The sequence below is a fragment of the Squalius cephalus genome, assembly GCF_949319135.1.
Source record: "Squalius cephalus genome assembly, chromosome: 12".
Taxonomy (NCBI): domain Eukaryota; kingdom Metazoa; phylum Chordata; class Actinopteri; order Cypriniformes; family Leuciscidae; genus Squalius; species Squalius cephalus.
In genome coordinates this window covers 10,440,143-10,458,617 of record NC_137133.1, presented here as the reverse complement: position 1 = coordinate 10,458,617, position 18,475 = coordinate 10,440,143, and the positions used below count along the sequence as shown (strand labels likewise).

The 18,475-nt window shown below is 37.5% G+C and overlaps 1 protein-coding gene across 3 annotated transcripts in view; it reads left to right on the top strand.

Moving 5' to 3' along the window:
- Nucleotides 1-17,190, top strand: part of clocka (clock circadian regulator a) — a 63,835-nt gene extending 46,645 nt beyond the window's left edge. Inside the window, exons 12-24 of one of the 3 annotated variants that reach the window (XM_079888322.1) lie at nucleotides 197-315; nucleotides 638-720; nucleotides 3,904-4,010; nucleotides 4,187-4,334; nucleotides 4,501-4,576; nucleotides 6,386-6,530; nucleotides 6,648-6,748; nucleotides 6,918-7,007; nucleotides 7,640-7,774; nucleotides 7,857-8,096; nucleotides 8,807-8,991; nucleotides 10,006-10,279; nucleotides 13,310-17,190. In XM_079888322.1, coding sequence (XP_079744448.1) covers nucleotides 197-315; nucleotides 638-720; nucleotides 3,904-4,010; nucleotides 4,187-4,334; nucleotides 4,501-4,576; nucleotides 6,386-6,530; nucleotides 6,648-6,748; nucleotides 6,918-7,007; nucleotides 7,640-7,774; nucleotides 7,857-8,096; nucleotides 8,807-8,991; nucleotides 10,006-10,279; nucleotides 13,310-13,627 — 2,021 coding nt within the window. In that variant the 3' untranslated portion in view covers nucleotides 13,628-17,190. Of the gene's footprint in view, nucleotides 1-196; nucleotides 316-637; nucleotides 721-3,903; nucleotides 4,011-4,186; nucleotides 4,335-4,500; nucleotides 4,577-6,385; nucleotides 6,531-6,647; nucleotides 6,749-6,917; nucleotides 7,008-7,615; nucleotides 7,775-7,856; nucleotides 8,097-8,806; nucleotides 8,992-10,005; nucleotides 10,280-13,309 lie in introns of all 3 variants that reach the window. The other 2 variants (XM_079888321.1, XM_079888320.1) reach the window with 2 other exon arrangements.
- Nucleotides 17,191-18,475: the final 1,285 nt, after the last annotated feature.

Below are 18,475 nucleotides of genomic sequence, written 5' to 3'. Positions count from 1 at the left end.
TTTTCATCAAAAAACATTAACTACGTGTTAAAATGAACACTGCAGGAGCTTGCTGTTTTAAATACAAAAAGTGCTTGACGTTTCCTCACAGTTTGCTGCCCCCTAATGGTAGGCTGAAGAAAATAGGCTTACTGTTCATTATTTCTCTCTTAAAAAACGTCCTTTTATAAAGATTCGCTTGTCTTTTTGTCTTTAGTGCCTAACTCAACACGTAACGGCTTTGAGGGAGTGATCCAGCGATCGCTGAGGCCCACTTTTGAAGACAGAGTGTGTTTCATAGCAACTGTGAGGTTAGCCAAACCTCAGTTTATCAAGGTGGGTTGAGCAAAAGCCGACTTGGCACCTTCTCATTGGTCCTGTGACTTCTAACATTTGCCTGACAGACAGTGACAACCTCAGTGAGATCTGCTGTGTACATGTTCATCATGACAAAAGATGAATATGTGTGGGGGTGTGTTGATAGACACTGTACATGTTTGTGCAAGAATTAGCTTTGTTTGTGAAGACACTGATAAATGACCAGCATACAAAACACTCAGTGTGAGAAGTAGGTCACTTGGTTTCTGTTCTCGTTTTTTTGTCTGCTAGACGTGCTCATAAGTTCGAATGGTCCTGTTTATAATCTCTGTTTCGACAGGAAATGTGTACTGTAGAGGAGCCCAATGAGGAATTCACCTCCAGACACAGTTTAGAGTGGAAATTCCTCTTCTTGGACCACAGGTACAAACCTCATCTGTTCTCGCGACTGGTTTTGTGTTGCTATGAGCTCATTGTCAAGAGCACGCATCACCTTTCCCCTCCAGTAAAACTAAAGAGTACCTCTGCTAGTTTGTTGTTCCACTGAGATGCTTACACCGGATGTTAAGATCTGTCTCAGGTGATTTGATCACTAGAGGTCAGACGAGGACAGGGTCTATGATTTCAGGAGGACTAAATAACTAATTATGTCAGTGTGTTACTAGTTTTTGAAAGACAGAAGAAAAGAAAGATAGATAGATAGATAGATAGATAGATAGATAGATAGATAGATAGATAGATAGATAGATAGATAGATAGATAGATAGACAGATAGATAGATAGAAAATAAAGAACTAAGGGATGAAATTAAACAAGAAAGGGAAGAAAATAACGAGGAAAGATGGAAGTAAGGAAGGAAATAAAAAAGAAAGTGAGAAAGAAGCAAATCATGTGACTGATCTTAACATGTGCGTGCCTTAAAGGTGTGTGTCTTAAAGGTTTTTTGTTTTGTTTCTAAGCTGTGTGTAACCATCAACGTTTCAAACCCCATTTTTTTAGCACAATGGTTGATTGACAGTTGAGTAGGTGACAGATTAACATTGACACTGCAATGCAGATCTTAATGCCAGGCGTAAACTTAGTGTTTCTCAATTAGGAGGCCTCGGCAAACTTTCAAAAGGGCCTCAAGATGACTTAAAATGATTTAAAACAAGACAAACCAAGCATTAAAATATGGCCAAACAACTAAGAATCAAGTAAGGCATAATCTTCGGCTTTAAGCGATTTGAATGCTCTACGTTTAGGCAAAGAACCACCCGACTCGAAGCACCGAGCCATGAATTATCTATGAATTATGAACTATGAATTATTATATTATACCATGGTCATTTGCCAGCAATGACAACTTAAAGATGTTATTGATATTTGCAGCATAATAGTTGACTGGAAGGGTAAAAATGATGGTTAGTCAGTTACTGCTCTTTAGATCTAGCATTCTGCCTGCTTTGAATAAGACTAAAGTACTGTGTATGATTACATTTATTTGAGTAAATGAATTGTAGAATTTATTTGAATTAATTACCGAGAGAGAGAGAGAAAGATACCTTCATCTGTTCAGAGTCTCTCTCTATTAACAACGAAAATGAGTTTAATTACTTCAAAACCAGCAATGTTACGCCCTCATTGCTGAGAAATATAATGTAGCAATTCGGTAGCGAAGTTAACTTATTAATAAAGGTCGCAGGGCAGTTTCTGTGCTCCTGTATGTCTATGTGTGTGAGGTCGCAGCATGATCTCCGAGTGACGTTTGCGTGCGTGTGCTTCAATGAAAACAGCGCATTAATGTAATAGAACGGTGCTAAAACTGACTTTGAACTACCCGTGTATTAAACGGTTTTATTGTACACCTTCCAGCCAATCAGAATAGAGTATTCAGAGAGACTAAAGTATATATGATATTTTTAATTCACCCTCGCATTAGGTACCCTTTTTTAGGTAAATTAGGTACCCTAATTTTATTTTATTTTTTATTTTATTAACGGAAATGTAACGTAAATGAATAAAATCATAAAACTCCTTGGGCATTTTTATAATGAATATACATTTTTCTAGTAATGCCAAGCTCTAAATAATACAAATTGTGAGTACAAAATATGTTTATAAATAAGTCTTTATAAATGAATCACTGTCCAGGTGCAGCCTAATTTTTGTGTCTATGCAGACGGTGCGCATACAACAGCGTTCACTAGACGGCAAAGTCCACTAGATAGTGCGCACGCGCCGAACGTGTCTTTCCGTGCTCGCGGCCAAAGGAGTATACTGGAGATGGGGCGGAACGCGGAAAACCAAGTATACCCAGGCCTTGATGCTTCCTTTAAGATTTTTCTCAGTTTTTGGGCATGTGTTTATTGTACATGCTTACATTTTGTTAGCGCACAGTATATCTCAGAATTATCAATAGCTCATTCATCCCACAGGCTCAAAGGCTTGTACATCTGGAATAGCATGAACATAATTTTCTCTATAAAATCTAATACTGTTATGCTTGGAAAGGTTTATACTGAATTTAGTCGAGTCGTTTTGGAAAAATAGCTGCTGGCGCTGCTGCAACTCTATATATAGTTCAAATAAAGGATTCAGTTTAATCGGCACAGATGCTAGATATTAAAGCGATTGAATAAGATTTTCCACATTATCGGTTGTTTAGCAGAGGCTATTAACACTTCAGAGCTTTCTATCCCAAAACATTTGCATGTGACTCAAGGAATGCCTAAAAATCTGTTCAGTTTAGTTTTCTCCTGTAAAACATCTTGACATTTCTAGTCAAAAAGTACAACTTGGCATTTGTGCTTTTTATTGTTTTATTTTATTTCACAAAAGAAGACACTGATGATATATATATATATATATATATATATATATATATATATATATATATATATATTTTAAGATGGGGTGTCAGTATAATCTCAAAACAAATACCGGTGAATAAAAGATGAGTAATCAGATTAAAATCAATAAATTATAATATTTAAAACTTATGAAAATCATTACATTTCAATGTTAATCTTTCGCAATGACACATTTACATGAACACAAATATATTTAAATGTAAATTAATAACTTTATTAACTGGGAAAATGACCATGTGCAGCTTCTTTGAAGTCTGAGCTTTGACTTCGAAAATAATTTTACAATAATTATTTTAAAACATGTTTTTAACATTCATATCACCAATGACAAGAAATAATTGGTTCCAGGGTATTCATTAACAAGGGTATTAATGAAACTTATTTTGTTAGTTTTGTTATACTTTGTACTAATGTTTAACCTGGAAAAAAATTAAATAAATAATTAAATGTCATAGATGTGGTATACCGGATGAAGCGCACAAGGGTTTTTTTCAGGCACTTGACAAATTCAAATAATTTTGAAGGATTTTTTTTTTCTGTGTTGTTGAAATGGGCAAAACACAAAAGAGTCACACAGTTTCATATTATTTAACAAGCAGTTAGGTTATAGAATTATGTTTTTTATATAGAGTTTCTTGACTATTTGAAATCTTTTTCATGATTGAAATCTTTTTCTTTTTCAATGAACATGTTTTTGACCCTACTGAATGCATGCATGCGGTTGATGTGAAGTTGTTTGTGTTATGTTTCGCAGGGCTCCTCCCATCATAGGTTACCTACCCTTTGAGGTTCTGGGTACTTCAGGGTACGACTACTATCACGTGGATGACCTGGAGACTCTGGCCAAGTGCCATGAACACTGTGAGTTGAACTACTGTTTGTATTTGTGTGTACCTGTGTCTCCCTACTTCTAAAGTTTGAAAATGATGTTTGAATGACATTGTCTTGAGTTCTGACTTTGTAACAATAATACATATAATCTCTCTCTCTCTCTCTCTCTCTCTCTCTCTCTCTCTCTCTCTCTCTCTCTCTCTCAGTGATGCAGTATGGTAAGGGCAAGTCGTGCTATTACCGTTTTCTGACTAAAGGTCAGCAGTGGATCTGGCTTCAGACTCACTACTATATCACCTACCACCAGTGGAACTCGCGGCCGGAGTTCATCGTCTGCACGCACACTGTGGTCAGGTGAGACTTTCAGAACATGTAAAGTTTGATTGGATATCTACTAACAAGAAGTCATTTTGTGGTTTTATACTGAATCCTAACCAGGCACAGCACTATAAAGCGTAAAGCAGAACATGGTGCTACTGTTTATAGAGAATTTCTCAGTTTTATTTATTTTTTGTCTTAGTTATGCTGAAGTGAGGGCTGAACAGCGCAGGGAGTTGGGCATTGAGGAATCGCCTCCTGAGATCTCAGCAGACAAGGTGAGACACTTTCAGTTCACTTCAGTTGTGAGGCCAGTAGGGGGTGCTCACCCTGTGGTATGTGTGGGTCCTGACCAAGCGGCAACCTTCCTGTCTTTCTCTTGAAACCAACACGGAAGTGACTTAAACCGCAATTCATCGACTGGCCGCTATAGACAGGCTGCAAAAGAGAGTCAATCCCATATACCCCCCATCTTAAATTGCCATCATCTTAAACAGAGTCAATCCTATAAACCCCCCATCTTAAACTTTACAGCAGAAAAAAATGTGTTCACAGCCTGGTGCAAAAAGTGGTTTTGGTCTAGTAAGCTAATTTTGCCCTTCATGACACTGTGAGTTTTTTTAATAACTCATCCGTTTAAATTGTATAAAGCCTTAAAGTTCTGCATAATTAAGGGCGTGGCCACTTGAGTGACAGGTGGATTGGCGATGCTGTTACTACTAGCCGTTTGTCTGCTGTCTGTTAGCCGTCACGTCACCTCAGCTAATCCCGCCTTTTTGCCCATTTTCATTTATCCGGGAGTGTCACGCGGTGACTCGCTAACAAGATTGCGACGGCTGGCTCCGCCCACTTTGAGCTTCAAAAATACTCTTCAGAAACCTATGGGTGATGTCACGGGCACTACGTCCATATTTTTTTACAGTCTATGGTCCTAACGCCCCAGTAGTGATGGGGACACTATACTGTCAAAAAGCACCGTCCTTCGATTGAGATGTTAAACCGAGGTCCCGACTCTCTGTGGTCATAAAGAAATCCCAGGATGTCTTTCGAAAAAAGAACAGGGGTGTAACCTCGGCATCCTGTCCAAATGTGCCCATTGGCCTCTGTCCATCATGGCCTCCTAATAATAGATATACTGATTGGCTTCATAACTCTGTCTCCTCTCCACCAATAAGCTGGTGTGTGTTGAGCGTTTTGGCGCAATATGGCTGCCGTCGCATCATCCAGGTGGATGCTGCACATTGGTCTTTGGTCTATAAGACATTTATTTTGTTCCTGTTTTATTAATTATTTATTCAATTCTGAATTCCATTCATCCACAAAATATAACAGACAAATATGAAAAATAATATTAATAAGTAAATATATTATACAAATTTACATTTATACATTTCATTTGGGCCTGGTTTCACAGACAGGGTTTAGATTAAGCCAGGATTAGGCCTTAGTTCATTTAAGTGTCTTTTATGAATGTGCCTTAGAAAAAAACATTGCTGGTGTGCATCTAGAGATAAAAACAATGGCACTGACATATTTTAAGATATGCCAATGCAAGTTCCTTTCAGTTAAAACAGCTCAAACATGCATTTTAGTCTGGGACTAGGCTTAAGACTTGTCTGTGAAACGGGAGGGGTTGATATATTAATGTATTGTTATATTTAACATTTTAATACATATTTTTGTACATAAATTGAATACATCTATTCTTATTTACATATTTTATTTATTATCTATTCAATTTTAACAGGCAAATATGTAAAATAGCATAACATTTATTTACACACACACACACACACACACACACACATATATATATATATATATATATATATATATATATATATATATATTCATATACATATATATTCATATACATGTATATATGTGTATGTGTATGTCTGTGTGTGTATATTTTTTTTATTATATTAATAAAAAATGTCATTACCCTTTTTATTTTTAAGGGATGTTTTTTCCCCATAATTATTTTCTGTGGTAAGCAACATTATTGCACAAATGTTGTTGATAGATCTTAACTTGTGTTGAACCCAGAACTATCCTTTAACCTCACTCCGTTTCACTCTGCTCAGTCTCAAGACTCCGGCTCTGAGTCCCAATTAAACACCTCCAGCCTGAAGGAGGCACTAGAGCGATTCGATCGCAGCCGCACACCCTCTGCCTCATCACGGAGCTCCCGAAAGTCCTCCTCACACACCGCCGTCTCGGACCCCACATGTACGTATTCCATACCAAAGAGAGACAGTGTTGGTAAGCAACACAGCCACTGCATGTTAAGATGTTTACACATATTTCAGTAGTGTAACTGGCCCATGTATGTTTGTGTGTCTGTAGCCACACAGACAAAGCTGCAGACAGACCATAGCACACCGCCCCGCCAATCAGTGTCTGCCATTGAGATGACATCACAGCGGAGGTCCTCCATCAGCAGTCAGGTTGGTACATGCTATCATCATCAGAAATACAGTGGAGCCGACACACAAAACCCAATTTAACATGGAAATAAACCAAAATTTGGGATTAAAAAGAAAATTTGAAAATAAAATGAAATTGTCACCTCTTATGTATGTGGGAGTTTTGACCTTGTGTGTCGTCCCTCTTCAGTCGATGAGTTCTCAGAACACAGGACAGACAATGGCAACATCTCTTGTGTCTCAGCCTCAGCAGCCTCAACCACTTCAGCCCACAGTGCAGGTAATTAAACATATTACTGCATTCACTAGTATCACTCTTGCAAATCAGTGTTCGACTGATATCGGTCTTTCAGTTGCTGGTGTCACTAGAGCGAGTGCGGTGGTCGGTGGATATGTATATTTGTATTCAGCAAGTATGCATTCAATTAATCATATGCGACAGTAAATACATTTATAATGCTACAAAAGATTTCTGCTTCAAATAAATGCTCTTCTTTTGAACTTTCTATTTATCAAAGAATCTTGAAAAAATACGCATCACGCTTTCCACAAAAATATTAAGCGGCACGACTGTTTTGAAAATTCAGAAAAGAGTTATTGTAAATAGTAATCATATTTCACAATATTACTTTTTTCTGTATTTTGGATCAAATAAACAGCCTTGATGAGCATATGATACATCTTTTTAAAACATCATATATTTTAAAAACATATAATTTAAAAAGTAATCACATGATAGGCAAAATAAGATTTTTTATATATATAATATAGATATTTGCTAATCTATTGAATAAGTTCTGAAGACCTGTATTGTCCTGCTAGTGTTAACTCTTAAGGCCTATTCAAATTATTATTATATTATACCTGGTGCTGTTTATTGTTTTGTAGCCAGTTATCCAGTTTTCCACACAGATGGATGCAATGCAGCATCTTAAGGAGCAGCTGGAACAGCGAACACGCATGATTGAGGCTAACATCCACAGACAACAAGAAGAACTGCGGCAAATCCAGGACGAGCTGCAAAGGGTTCAAGGGCAGGGCTTACAGGTGAGAGCGTCTCCTAGCTTTTGTTTAAATGTGCACTCTCTGCCTCAAATTGACACCCATGTGTTTGGGTACCGGTATGTAGATGTTCCTACAGCCAGGAGGCGGCAGTCTCAACCTCGGCTCAGTACAGCTGACGCAGGGATCGTCCGTGCAGCAAGGGGGCGCTCTGTCCATGCAGGGGGCGGTGGTGCCGGCGGGGAGCCTACAAAGCGGCCTGCAATCCACACACACGGCGACACAACACGCTGTCACACAGCATCCTCAGCAGGCTCTGCCACAGCAACAGAACCTTCTCAGAGATCAGAGCTCCACCCTAACTCAGGTGATCGAGAAGAATAGGACTGTAAGCTTTGACAATTTTTCATAAAAAAGTGAAACTGGCAGAGTACAAAAAAATTGTACTAGACATTCATATTTACTCGTAAAATTTTCTGATCATGCATATGCACTCATCAAAACAACGTTTTTCAAATTTTACCATAATTTAAATCCTTTAGGTAACACAAGTCATAATATGTTTCTATCTAAGTTTATATTAAATTCTATGTTCAGAATATTTAAATGCACATATGAAGTTTCAATGGAGATGACCATCACAGTACTTAATGACAGAAAAATTAATTTCAGTGCTGCATTACAAGGTTATTATTATTAGCTAAAACTAAAACAAATATTTTATTTTCTGTTCATTGAAATAAAACTGTGATAAAATATAGAAATATTATATGTGTATTAGAAATGTTGTCTTGGCAAATAACTGAAAAAAGTTACCCTAAATAAATAAAAACTAAAACTAAATTAAACCTAAATAGTAAATAAATAAATAAAAATGACAAAAGCACATCAATTTATTAAAACTTAAACTATAATTAAACAGTTAATTAAAAAATTTATATAATTTTTTAAAACATTTTACAAGATAAAACATCCCTCTATCAAATGCGAAAGTAAATGTATAATATAGTATTAGATTGTGTGCAATCATCCTACTATAATCTAATATCAAGTCTTTGTATCTCTGTCTTTTCTTAGCAGTCTCAGAGGTCGTCTCACACATTGCAGTCTCCTCAGGGAGCACTGCCGGCATCTTTGTATAATACCATGATGATCTCTCAGCCGACGCAGGCCAATGTTGTGCAGATCGCCACAAGCCTGGCCCAGAACAGCAGCCCGAGCGGAGCCGCGGTCGCCACCTTCTCACAAGACCGGCAGATACGGTACATGTAGCACTATTACAAACACACACTGACACTTTGACTCATCATAAACATAAAGCGCACATTTACGGTTAAATTTGCACATTAGAATACTAGACCAACTTAAAAGAGTATATATACATATAGGACATTAACTTTTAACATTTAACTTTTTTCCTGACTGGCCACAATTTTGACCGATACCATGGGGAAAAACTGCCATATAGATATTTTTTATATTATCTCATAATTTGGAAACAGGTATATTAGGCTGCTGTCACTTTAAGACCTGACAAACGCATCCATTATACTTTTACACATGCATTTTCTTTATCAACTTTACATTCACTTAAAGCATAACTGGCTGTTTACATGAATACTCGCCAAGACCGGCATTTTGACTTTATTTTGTGTGTATTTGACTGTTTAAGGTCAATAAGCAGTGAAAAATAACTCAATTTAGTACTGAGAGGAAGCTTTATGTGCATGCACTTTGGGTGTTTCAGGAATGAGAAAAATTATGCGCAATACACAAATTCAGGCCCTGTAACACCAACAATATTCATCTGGAGCTAATGAAACAAGTGTTTTAGGGGAGGCGGGTTTGTGTGTCAACTCGCTGTTAGAGAGATCATGAGAGAGTGAGAAAGCACAGCTGGTATCGTGTACCTATTCTGCGGAAATGAGTATTGGAAGCGTTTCGGATATTTCAGTATCAATATATATCCAAAAATCTATATTTTTGACAACAGTAGTTTATTCTTTCAGATGCCTTTTTAAAAGACTACAATTGAAAAATGTGTATATTATATCAAATTCAACCTGCCAAAGAGGCTAGTAGGAGTGACTGCGTTACGTGTGTGTGTGTGTTTGTGTATATATATATTTCTCCTTTGGAGGATATAGAAACCTACTGGGTAATTTCTGATGAACAATAAAGCATTCTAGGGGACCCCCGACCATGTCGCAGTAAAACTGGTCCCAACATTTGAAAAGAAACTTATAACTAAAATCCTGTCCTCCTGCCTCACACAGGTTCCCTGCTGCCCAACAGCTCCTCACTAAGCTAGTAACTGGCCCAATGGCGTGTGGTGCAGTTATGGTGCCTACCACCATGTTCATGGGGCAGGTGGTGACTGCCTTTGCCCCGCAGCAGGGCCAGCCTCAAACAATCAGCATCACCCAGCAGCCGCCTGCACAGACGCCGGAGCAGCAGGCTCAGACGCAGTCACAGACGGCTACAGGAACAGCCCAACAGCAAGGACAGGCCCAGGCTCAGCTCGCCCAGCAGCAAACACAATTCCTACAGGTACCACGCAGAGAACTGAGAACCTCTTAGCATCGATGACTCCTTCACTGTAGCATATGTTTGGTCAGCTTACTGATTAAACTGACTGTTTACTGAGTACAGCTTACTGATATAGTTCAGCCATAAATGTAAATCATTTACTGTCATCAGTTACTCACCCTCACTTCACAAAAAGTGAAATTTGGAAGAATGTGTTGGTTGTTTTTTCCAGACAGTTGCAATGAATGAGGACTTGGATGCGAAAGCATTGTAAAAACAATCAAAAGTGGATCACATGACACATTCCTATTCATTCAAGAGAGGAGTAGTGATGTCTGATTGTGAAAGAATCATTCTTTGGAGTCAGATCTTTTAAAGGAACCTAATAATGTGGTTCACAAAAGTGGTGTGAAAGATTCTTTCACAAATCAGACAATACTACCTTTTTTATTAATCACCAATCACTATGTAATCAAAATTCACTCTTATTTTTTCTATTGAATGTTGCAGTGTTAATGATGAATGATTTGTCAGAGCACATCATTCTTTAAAAAAAAAAAAAAATGCCTCTGTAATCTTTAATTAACTCTTTAAAAAGTTGCCAGCCAGCTCCAGCATTATTGATCATTTGCACAAATTTCATGGCCCTTGGAATATTTTTTTGTACGAATATCTGAACATACAATATATCAAATGAAGAACAGAGACTCTGATTTTAAAAAACAACAAAAAACATCAAACAACTTCATACATTCTTTTTTATCAACACTTGAATGTGGGTAAGTTTCATAAAAAAAGACACATTTTGAATAAAAGCTGAGAAAATAACATTTTTGTCAAAGACTGTGTCTGGATCGGATTCAGAATGATGATTAAAACATATCGAATAGATCACGTCCATCAACACCCCCAAAGCTTCACAGTCCTATACCTCTTTGTGGGTTCGATATTTCATTTAGTAATGTTAGGTAGATGCGTAATAGCACCCCTACCTTATGACAATAAGCGTTGTCATAAATGATGGAAAATTCTATCAATGGCAGGAAATCATTGTGTCATTAATGATAGGAAATTCTATCAATGACAGGGAAAGAGTCATTGAAAAAAAATGAATGTCCCCCTCGCTATGTCATCTCTTCTCTGATCACCGGCAATCGTCCATTTAGTTTCTGGATCACTTCAAGGATCAATTCCAGATGGACAAACATATCAATTCCAAATGGACAATATCAAGTCCCGTCCTAATTTTCTTTTTTCGTGATGTATATCACGATAGTGAAGTAAACCTCGGGCACAATTTTGTTTCAAATCGACTTGAACTTTGATGAAAATGGAGAGCTGGGGTGGCTGACAAGATTTTTAGTGAATAATGACCTAAATCTCTGTCTGTTCCACACATATATGGCTCTAGAAGACTTGGAATACAGCAAACATGTTCAGCAGACTACTTTTATGGTGCTTTTGTATCTTGATTTGAAGCTTAAAAATTGAATGAAAGCCTATTTATTCCAAATTGTTTAAAATATTATTTTAAAAAGAGATGAACATTTTTGAGAGAGCTATTCCTTAAAGGGCACCTATTATGTCCCTTTTCACAAGATGTAAAATAAGTCTCTGATGTCCCCAGAGTGTGAACGTGTAAAGTTTTAGCTCAAAATATTTTCATTTCATTTGTTACAGCATGTTTAAATTGTCACTTTTTGGGGCTGAGAAAAATGCACCGTTTTAGTTTGTATCCCTTTAAATGCAAATGAGCTGCAGCTCTCGGCGCAGAGGGCGGAGCCTCACGAGCTCGCGCTCCGTCAGGACAATCTCATCTCACAGAATGGATATTAAAACAGAAACTCTCAGTAGCAGTGTCAGTCAACAGTCGTGGGAGGGGCTTGTGCAAAAGTACGTCACATTGCCCCGAATCTGAGAACGGGTTGTTCTGAAACAGTGCTTATGATTTATGGGGACTAAAAAAAACTTGGTGGATTTTTACCATTATAGGGTGGTTGTGTACACACACTGCCAACGCACATTTATGTTCAAACACCATGTAAAAGTGAATTTTGCATAATAGGTGCCCTTTAAAGGGTTAGTTCACCCAAAAATGAAAATTCTGTCAGTAATTACTCACCCTCATGTTGTTCCAACCCCGTAAGACCTTCGTTCATCTTCGGAACATAAATTAAGATATTTTTGATTAAATCTGAGAGCTGGATCACTCCTCCATAGGCTGCTAGGTGACCGAAACTTGCTGGCCCAGAAAAGTTATTAAAGAGATCGTTAATATAGTCCAAGTGACTACAGTGGCTCAATCTTAAGTATATCAAGCGACGAGAATACTTTTTGTGCGCAAAAACAAACAAAAATGACGACTTTATTCCACTATTCATTTCCTTCTCTCTGGGCCTCTAGTTGGTTCACGTAGTGTTTTTGCGTAGCGCGTCTGTGTTACACTTCACCACGTAGGCTCACAATTGGCCGAAGCTGGTCATGTGTGTGATGCGTGTTGACGTGCAACACAGACGCGCAGCGCAAAAACACTACGAGGCCCAGAGAGAAGGAAATGAATAGTGGAATAAAGTCGTTATTTTTGTTTGTTTTTGTGCACAAAAAGTATTCTCGTCGCTTGATATACTTAAGATTGAGCCACTGTAGTCACTTGGACTATATTAACGATCTCTTTAATAACTTTTCTGGGCCAGCAAGTTTCGGTCACCTAGCAGCCTATGGAGAAGTGATCCAGCACTCAGATTTCATCAAAAATATCTTAATTTGTGTTCCGAAGATGAACGAAGGTCTTACGGGGTTGGAACAACATATGGGTGAGTAATTACTGACAGAATTTTAATTTTTGGGTGAACTAACCCTTTAAGATAAGCACATTTTGCTTATGTATTCAGCTGTTATTTTGAGCTCTTTTTTGATTCAAAATATATTTATTCATATTTCATAATGGTACATTATCACTAGTCTTGTTTTTTGTTTTTGTTTTTTGTCTTATCAGCAGGATTTGAATATCGCTACCACATGTATATTTATGTTGTGCATTTCCTCCTGCAGGCCCCTCGGCTTTTGCATGGCAACCAGTCTACCCAGCTGATCCTTCAGGCAGCGTTTCCTCTGCAGCAGCAAGGCACCTTTGCAGCTGCAACACAACAGCAGCAGCAACTGCAACAGCAGCAGCAACAGCTGCAGCAGCAGCATCAACAACAACAGCAGCAGCTGCAACAACAACATCAACAACAGCAGCAGCAGCTGCAGCAACAACAGCAGCAACAGCTGCAACAGCAACAGCAGCAGCAGCAGCAGCTACAGCAGCAACTGGCAGCTCATCGCTCAGACAGCATGACGGACCGCTCCAATGCGCCACCTCAGTAGCTGACCGCACGTCAGGGACACAACCAAATCTCCACTGAGCAGTCTTGCATGCTGGGGGGCTTCTGAGGGGGGTGTTTGAAGCTAAAAAATTAACAGTATTTGTACTGTACCCTCTCAGATACCCTTCCACTGCTTATAGGTGAAGGGCCAGACCTAAATGGGCGTCGTTTTTCACCCCATGCCCTATTCCACCTATAGGCAGTTGATCAACGGCTGCTTGCACTGAATTCTGGGAGAGGTCCGACCACGAACGCCGAACTTATCTGCTGGCTGGCAAAGGGAGCAGCGGCGCCTGGTTTTCCGCAAGCTGTCACCATCACATCCCCTTCGTCTCGTATGCCCAGTGTGTGCCGTCATCCCTCTTTCACAGGTTTAATTTATGCAGAACGAGTGCTTCGAGACTTCTAAGAAGTCCCGCAGGACAAACAGCACCTTTCTCTTTCTCTCCCTCTTTCCTCCTCATTTTACTTGTCGAAGTAATTATGGGTCAGAAAATATTTTTAAGAATGTCGTGTGGATTCCACTTTTATTGTACAGTTCACCTGTAAAATAATGTGTAAATATATGGACAAAAGGAAAGAGAAACTAATATTTTATATGATGCATGAGATGAAAAGCGTAGTCTGTTATTTGTAGCTTTGAATATACTTTTTTTTTTCTAATATTCAAAGGAAAAAAAAAGCTAAACTTAATACACATAATGGCTGATCTCTTCACAGACTTCCTTTTTCCAGTGGGATGGGGGTGAGTGTGTGTATGTGCTTGCGCACGTGTTCGTATGTATGTGTGTCTGCCAAGCAGGCAATGCTGGATCCTCAGATTGTGTCACAGTTTGTTAAAAAACTAACTTCATATTTTTAGTAAAACTGTTAAAGGAACAGGCAATCTTTAGATGTTTTGCATCTTATGCAGTAACACCTTAGTAATTGCAAAAATATAGATATGAATATTTTAGAGAGATGTTTTACATTTGTAAATACTGTAAAGAGAAGGCTTCAGATTTAGTATATCTTGCAGTTAGTCAAAAATATTGAAATGGGGCTTCGACTGTTTAGCGCAGAATCATCACAGCTGGAAATGTCCTCACGACGTTCGCTATTATGTAACGATGATAGTTACGGTACTCTGCTAAACTGGAACTGACGCTTAAAACAGCAGGGTTATGATGGGGAAAAATATATTGATCTTAAACAATACAGGTAAATGAGCTTAAGGCTAAGCCATAGCTTCCTCTAGTTTTACAATGGTTTACATGGTTGCTAACACTGTTATACAGTGTTTTCGGTATTATTCACTATGTAGGTTTGAATAACCATAAATATAAACAACCAAACCTGTTTATCATTTAGAGATTTTCACATATTTGCACAGCTTTAATGCAGGAGTTCTTTCACTTGCCTTTTTCGGGTTTCCGCTCATCGTCAAACGATGAAATTTCAATGATAACGACTTGACTTTGCAAACTTCTTCCGTACCGATAGACACTCTTGAAAATCAGGAATGTATAGGTTCCCTAGTACCTCTGTAATGCTGACATAGTCACTAGCAACCTCTAGCTCTTTGCCCAAAGCACAGAACACAAGCCTAGGGTTGACAATCTGATTCTGTTTAATTGACCCCAGTGGTATTACAATTAAAATATGCCAGATTGTAGTTGATTAATTTGATATTTAAACTGTTTAACTGTGTCTTCAGGATCTTGAGATTTATATTTATGCATTTTTTGACAAGACAGTCATTGTTAGAATTGCAGTCTCCTCAAAGTTGCTCGATAAGACATTAGCACTTAGGCATCAGCACTTAGCCATCATGAATGTTCAAAAGTAATAGTTATGTTTTCCTGTAGGGTCAACATAAATTAAAATGATATAAATAAATAATAATATATTTAATTTGTCACCAAAAAAAAATTATAGTTTTTATTTTTTTAATAACATATTGACATATTTTTGGTCTCACTTTATATTGTGTTTTTAACTACTATTCACTCATTTTTAAATTAACAATATAAAACAACAAACTTATTTGTGTACCTACATGTTTTACATTGCACTTGTATTTAAAAAGAAATGCATGCATGTAATTACAGCTGTAATTAATTTCTGTAATTATATCTATGATTACACTGTTGACCCTTCCCTTACCACTTAACCCAAAATTGTAATTAACCGTAGTACCAAACCTGTCTCTAACCTTTCCCGTATCTCACCTCAATAGCAGAAAAAAATACAACATAAACACAATAAGTAGCCTACATTTTACAATAAACATTTTGGTAAGACTTTATTTTACAGTGTCATTGTTACATACTGCGTAGTTACTTTTGTAATAACTATAAATAATGCATAATTACATGCAACTAAACCAAACCCTAACCCTATAGTAAGTACATGTACACTGTAAACCAAAAAAACATTTGTTTCAACTTAAAATAGTAAGTGTTCGTACTGCATTACATTTTTAAGTTTAGTCAACTCAAATATCCAAGTTGTCACTTACACGCACTTCACATTTCAAGTTGACTAAAATTACGATTTATGGCAGCACAAACACTTTTTACTGTGTAGTTACTTAATTTTACTCAGTACTTAAATGCATAATTACAGTGTAACAAAGACACCTTAAAATAAAGTGTAACCAAAAATTGTTGTATGTGTAAGTAATAGTTAAATGCATCTAATATAAAGTGTGACCATTTCATATTGTAAAAGCTGAGAGTAGCAGGTAGCAAAGTTTTGACAGTTGTATTGGTCTTGTGAGACAAGACCATGTTATTGTTTTAATTATTCTAATCGTCACATTTTAGTGCACTAATGAGCAATATTGCCTTTTAAAGGTTAGTACAAGTAGACAGTTTCATTCCAATATTTTCCATATCAGAAGTGCCAGTCTGAATGTTCAGTTTGTGTGGGATGTTGAAGCCTCCCACCCGGAGTGCTGGTCCAATCGCTGTTCATTTTGCAGTATCCACCCAATAGAATATCCCAAGTGGTCTATGATAATGCAGTAATCAAACTCATCCTTTTGTTCGTTTACTCTTCGAGTCGCTCCTATAGTATATGACGGTCATTAATGTGTTGGTTATGGTTTTTGTGGTCATGGACATTTCAGTGCTCACAGACATTTTGTGACCGAAAAGCATGGCTAGAATGAGCAAGGCTAGATTATTGATTGAATGTAACTGTCACTTAGCTTTATAGTAACTTTTAAAGAGGATTATATATAAAAAAAATAAATAGATGTTCTTATTTTTCTACAGCAAGGTCAGAACAGAGAATTTATGCAGATAGGCTATAGTTGATGTATAAAACAACTGTTATACACCTTTTGCACGGAAAGTGAACAGAATATCAAGCTTACTCCACATTGTAACCTCAAATGAAGGATTTTAACAAACTGTGACACACTGGAGGACCAGTTGAACTTTCTCCCCACAATGCAGTTGGATTCAGGAAGTGGTTATTTTAATGTCTTTGTCCGAGTAAGAGAGGTCATTGATTTATGCTACCGACTCCTACTTATGTTGTGGAGTATTTGAAGGTAATACGTTCAAAAAATAAAAAGTAGTCTTGCTTAAAAAGTAAGACGACCAGTCTGGGTCACAAATGACCTTCTGATGCATAGTGAATCCTCTCGCACTGGCATCAGATGTCAGTTGTTGACACATGCAATGATGTTTTGGAGTACAAGGGGTTGTTTTTCTGTTTTCTGCACTGATTTGTATTATGTCAGCCCTAAGGTAACAGAGAAATACTACAGCTTCCTCAGGTTGGTTCGGAATAATCAAACCCAACATCAATCTTGCCCCTTCTTTCTATTCCTCACTTGGTCTTGTGATAGTGACCTATTCAATAACACAGATTCTTCTGCATTTACCATAAAGAGCCACAAAAAAAACAGGATCTGTCATAATGGTTGCTCTCTATGTACCTCTGGATTGTCTGTGGTGCTCAATGCAACTTCATGTCAGCTGGCGTTTAGTAATGAACCCAAAGAGCTGTGAGGAAAGATGAGAGAACATGCCGAAATCCTGTTGCCGAAATTTGCTTTTGAAACGTTAAAAAGCGTCCAGTGGAAAAGGAGGTGGTGAACCATGTTAAATGTTCTGTAGTTCTGATGTACGCACTAGAAGTTCTGAATGTCTATCAGTGTTCTCTTGCTATCATTTAATCTTTGTACGTGTGATGTTCTTTGCTGAGCACTCGTGTTTGGCTCATGAAATTGATCTGGTCAGTACACATTAATACAGGGGAAATATAGGAAATTATTTAAATATACCTATAAATAGGTTTAAACTTTCACCATTTGTTAGGTTTCATCAAATTTCAGAGCTCCATCGGGGGCTACCAGAGCATAGCTCTGTTTTCCTAAACTCAATTTTTAAAATAAGAAATCTGTAATCTCAGAAATCAGTGTGCTGTATTGGGTTCATTTTGTGAGCCAGGCAATTCTTACATTTAACAAAGAAATAATGGAACCTTTTTAAACGAACAGTGCCGTTTACTCCCCTTATTCAATTTTGAAAATAAAATGATAAAAAAATAAATAAATGCATTGTCGACTGTTTTTATTCATTTCTTTTTGGTCTGGTAGTTTTCCCTCTAAATAAGATTTTTCCAGTGACTCTTTTTTTGCAGGTCACATTGTTACCCCAGAAGGTGGCGACGAGTGATTCTCTTGCCAATGAATCATCAACTCAACCAATTCGTTCAAAAACATTATTAAAACACGCAGCGTGTTCCTCGAGACGACAATTGATGCTGCTTTGGCTTTGTTTGAAACTATTTTTGTGTTGGGAAAACAGCCAAAGTAACACCGTATTTAAAATGTAAGTTATTCAATATTAAC